Source organism: Primulina tabacum, chromosome 4 (genome assembly GCF_025594145.1).
Source record: "Primulina tabacum isolate GXHZ01 chromosome 4, ASM2559414v2, whole genome shotgun sequence".
Taxonomy (NCBI): Eukaryota; Viridiplantae; Streptophyta; class Magnoliopsida; order Lamiales; family Gesneriaceae; genus Primulina; species Primulina tabacum.
The window spans coordinates 38,834,127-38,838,651 of NC_134553.1; the positions used below are offsets into that span (position 1 = coordinate 38,834,127).

Consider the following 4,525-nt stretch of genomic DNA (forward strand, 5'->3'; position numbering starts at 1 on the left):
GCCGTCGAGAAGGCCATGGCAAGGATGGCCCCTTCCCATCATTCTACCGAGCCAGAACATGAGCAGGAGGAGGAGCAGGAAAAAGGGGCAGAGAAGAGGATGGAAGAGCGGAGGAAAGGGAGTCGAGTGCTGGTTCCAAATCCCCCTGCTGTAGCGGAAGAATTGGAAAAGTTATGGAGGAAAATGAAGATCTTGGGGGGCAAGTTGTGGCTCGGGACAGCACTCGGATGATGGTCAAGGGATGCCCTTTTTCTGATGTTATCGTCCGGAAGCCTCTGTCAGGGCACTTCAAATCCTTTAAGATAAAAGACTATGACGGGAGTTCTGACCCGGAAGAACACCCCGCCCTGTTCAAGAATATCGCTATGTTGCGCTGTTACGGGGACAAGATCAAATGCAAGGTGTTCTTGACTACTCTGGTTGACTCAGCCCATAGTTGGTTTGAAGGATTGTCCCCTCATAGTATTCAGTCTTTCGAGCATTTAAAGAAATTATTCTTACACCATTTTAGTAATAGCAATATGTACAAGAAAACCACCTTCAGCTCGTTCGAAGTGAAGCAGTGCCCTGAAGAAACTTTAAGGTCATACATCAGAAGATTCAATCGAGTCGTTTTGGATGTCCCATCCTGCGCTCCTGAAACAAAAACCACCGTATTTACCCAAGGACTAATAGAAGGGGAGTTTTTTCGGTCGTTAACCAAGAAATTTCCCAGGGACTTTGAGGATCTTCTTGCCCGGACTGAAAAGTATATTACTACGGAAGAAGCTCAGAAGCAGAAGCGAGATGCTTTAAAAAGAGAGAGAGGTGGCCTGATGGTCAGAACTGAGGAGAGAGTGCAGAAGAGGGTCAATTCGGGGCATTTTTCCCATTATGTGCCTTTGAAAATTGCCAGAACAGGGATGTCCAATAATGTAGCTCAGATTGATCATGGGACCCAAACCCCGATTCATAATCTCCTAGGTCCGAGAAGAAGGGATTTTGCACCCTCCACAAAGCATGTTCTCATGACACAAGTGAGTGTCGAATGTTGAAAAAGGAGTACATTCATCCTTCTGAACCAGAGTACAACCCATCAAACAGAAGAACAAGGTTTCCACCTGGAAAACTCAGCGTCGAGGGCCTAGTCACACTTTGGTTCGCGAGGTGCCCTAAGCGGAAGAAGAAACCAGGAGCCAGAGCGGAAAAAGGCCTCATCCCTTGCCTTAGAGGTAATAAAAATGATTTCCGGTGGTTCCACAGATGGCGATTCTAATCGGGCCCGGAAGGCACGGGACATTAGAGATTGTTTGGAAGTAAAGAGACAAAGAAGGAGTGATCTGGTCATCAGTTTTGTCCCGGATGATCTCCGAGGAGTCAACCTTCCTCATATTGCTGCTCTGGTGATCCAGGCCTGGGATGCTAACTACGATGTAATGAGAATCTTTGTAGATTTAAGCAACTTTGATAACATCATATTCAAGGAAGCCCTAATGCAGATGAATTTGCAAGGGCATCAGTTGGAGTAAGTAGAAACTGTCCTTTTTGGTTTTGTTGGTCACGTCGTGTACTCAGAAGGAGAAATAATTTTACCGTTGACCTTGGGTACTGTAAACTACGAAAAACTGTTGTGACTACTTGTTGAAACTTTTCAAGTTCGCAATCTTAATTTTGATGATAACAAAACTTGTTAATAGTGTTACTAATAATCTACCTTAGTGTGCAGCATATAGGATCACTCACGAGCTGTTTACATCGCAAACTGAAGACCCAACTGATCGCACAAACTGAATCAGTCTAACTGTTAAATCAATTGAGCAGCCCAGCTGATTGTCCAGTTGATAGGTGGTTCAGCAGGAGAACTTTAGAAGCTTGGCCAGCCGAAGGAGTGTTCAACTGATGAAGAAACCCAGCTGATCAGTCCAACTGAACAAGAGTGAAATCAGTTCCACTAACGAGTCAACTGATTTCACCAGCTCACCTGAAGATCGGTTCAACTGACCAGTTCGAAGCATCAGTCAGAATATTTCAGTTATGGATGAAGACAAACTCTTTCAGTGGAGTCCAACTGTACGTGAACGTACATAAACATTGTCCAGCCCAAGGACAATAATGGACGTTGCATCAGAGCATTAAAGACAAAAACGTTTCAGAAGGGCAATCGAAAATTCGAAACACAAAGTCCAAGAAACGAATTCAAGATGCAACAGATACAATAAATGAGTCTCACTGTACGTTCAGTCTTCCCGCCTATATAAAGAGAAGATTAGTGAAGACTCAAATATACAAACAAAATATACACCACAAGAAGAAACTGAAGAAAAAGATCGAGATTCAATACACAAAGCTTCTTCAAGAGAGAAAAGAAAGGGCGCGCACATTGCACATCTGCTTTCAGAAGCATTCAGCCCAGAGTGGCACTTTAACGTGTTATCTGCTTAGTTAAGAAGTCATTTTCCCTCAGTGTGTGAGAACATCCTTGTTCTGTTCTTACACACAAATTCTCTCAACAACTCAAATACAGTCTTGCACAAAGACGTTAAACTTGTGTATGTAGAGACATTAAAGAAGTGTTGGTTGGAGGGTGCTGCTTTCAATCATAGCTAGGAGTTCAATTTAGGTAGTAGTGTAAGTCCTTGGTGAGTGGGTTTGTATAAAGAGTTGTATAAATCAAAGTCTTCTAGTGGATCCTACCCGAGGCGGTAGAAGGTGTGACATAGGAGCAGTTGAAGTCTACGAGCATCCATAAATATATCTTGTGTATTTAACTGATTAAGTATTGTTTTTCAAACTGTTTGGATCAGATAGAGTATCCGTCAGTTTAGTTGTCACCATAACTGAACTAATGAATGCAAAAACTAATATACCATTTTTCAGATATTAAGTTTACATAAGTTAAAACGTTTATTAATATAATAGTTTTTTCACGAAGGATTACTTCGAGTTTCTTCCGCTTGATTTTTAACCAAACTCGATATAATTCATTGGCGTTAATATTCTTAGAACACAAGCTATTGCAGCTCATTGGAGAATATTTTGTTTGAAGCATCCGAAAGAATGCTCAGAAAACGATCCTTCATTACTTTAACAGTTGTGGATGCCCCGTCATCATACAATATTATCTTGGGTCGACCAGCTGTGAATGAGTTAAAAGCTGTAGCCTACACCTACCATCAAAATATTAATTTCCCAGTTGGAAATCAGGTTGGGGAAGTAAGGGGAGATCAACCGTTTTCTCGGAAATGCTATGTGGAGACGGTCAGGGTAGACCAAAAGAAGGCAAGAAGGGAAATAATAGGATTTTGTAGGAGGAGAAGGTGGTAGAAAAGGGGAAAGTGCATTTTGTGGAGGAAAGAAGAGTAGGAAATTGTGGAGATCATGCTAGGAAAGGAGATTTTGGTGGCTCGAGATCTTTGCTCATCCACCCGGGTCAATCTATTGAACTGTTTGAAACTAACATTAATGTTTTTGCTTGGTCACAAGAGGAACTAGTCGGGATTTCATCCCTGGTGGCCGAACATAGATTGAATATCATCTCGGGTTCTCGATCTGTGAAACACAAAAAGAGGCATTTTGGTCCGAAAAAAGACAAGGTGATCGACGCACAATTCCAGGAACTGTTGCAAGCCGGGCACATTCAAGAGGTATAATTCCCTACATGGCTCTCGAATGTGGTATTGGTTCCCAAAAACACTAGGAAATGGAGAATGTATGGATTTCAGGGATCTCAATAAAGCCTGTCCCAAGGATCATTATCCTCTTTCTCGGATCGATCAGATGGTGGACTCCACTTCCGGTTTTAAGTTGCTCAGTTTCATGGACGCATACCAGGGGTACCACCAAATCCCCCTGGCCCGGGCAGATCAAGATAAAGCCAGTTTTATTACTTCGGGAGGCACATTTTGCTATGTGATTATGCCTTTTGGATAAAAAATTCCGGAGCAACGTATCAGCACCTAATGAACCGGGTCTTCATGAAGCAGTTGGGTAGGAACGTTGAAGTAAAAATAGATGACATCCTGGCCAAATCCTGGATATTTCCTGTTTTATCCCCGACTTGGAGGAGACATTTGCTACACTTCTGCACTATGGGATTAAGCTCAACCCGGCTAAATGCATCTTCGGGGTAAAATGTGGCTAGTTTTTGGGTTTTCTGGTAATAGATCGTGGAATTGAAGTGAATCCTGAGAAAATCAAGTTTGTACTCGACATGTCATCCCCTCGATCTATCCGAGGGGTACATAAGTTAACTGAGAGAATCGCTGCTCTTTCTTGATTCATCTCCCTGTCTTCGCACAGAAGTTATCATTTCTTTCAGCTTTTACGGAAGGCCCAAAAATTTGACTGGAACGAGAAGTGCGAACACACATTCATTGATCTCAGGAATCATCTAGCAGAACTTCCGATCTTGGTAAAGCCAGAACCCAGGGAAAAATTATTCGTTTACTTATCTACCACGGAATATTCTGTCAGTTCTGTTCTTATCCAGGAGGAGGGCTCCGACCAAAAGCCTGAATATTATGTCAGTCACGCCCTCAGAGGAGCT

General features: G+C 42.7%; 1 protein-coding gene across 1 annotated transcript; it reads left to right on the forward strand.

Moving 5' to 3' along the window:
• Nucleotides 1-230: 230 nt before the first annotated feature.
• Nucleotides 231-1,034, forward strand: LOC142541974 (uncharacterized). Its single transcript, XM_075648420.1, has one exon. The coding sequence runs from the start codon at nt 231-233 to the stop codon at nt 1,032-1,034; it is 804 nt and encodes a 267-aa protein (XP_075504535.1).
• The last annotated feature ends 3,491 nt before the right edge of the window (nt 1,035-4,525 follow it).

Bases quoted from the DNA above. Each gene is read 5' to 3' on its own strand.
- LOC142541974 (XM_075648420.1), top strand. From the start codon at position 231: ATGGTCAAGGGATGCCCTTTTTCTGATGTTATCGTCCGGAAGCCTCTG.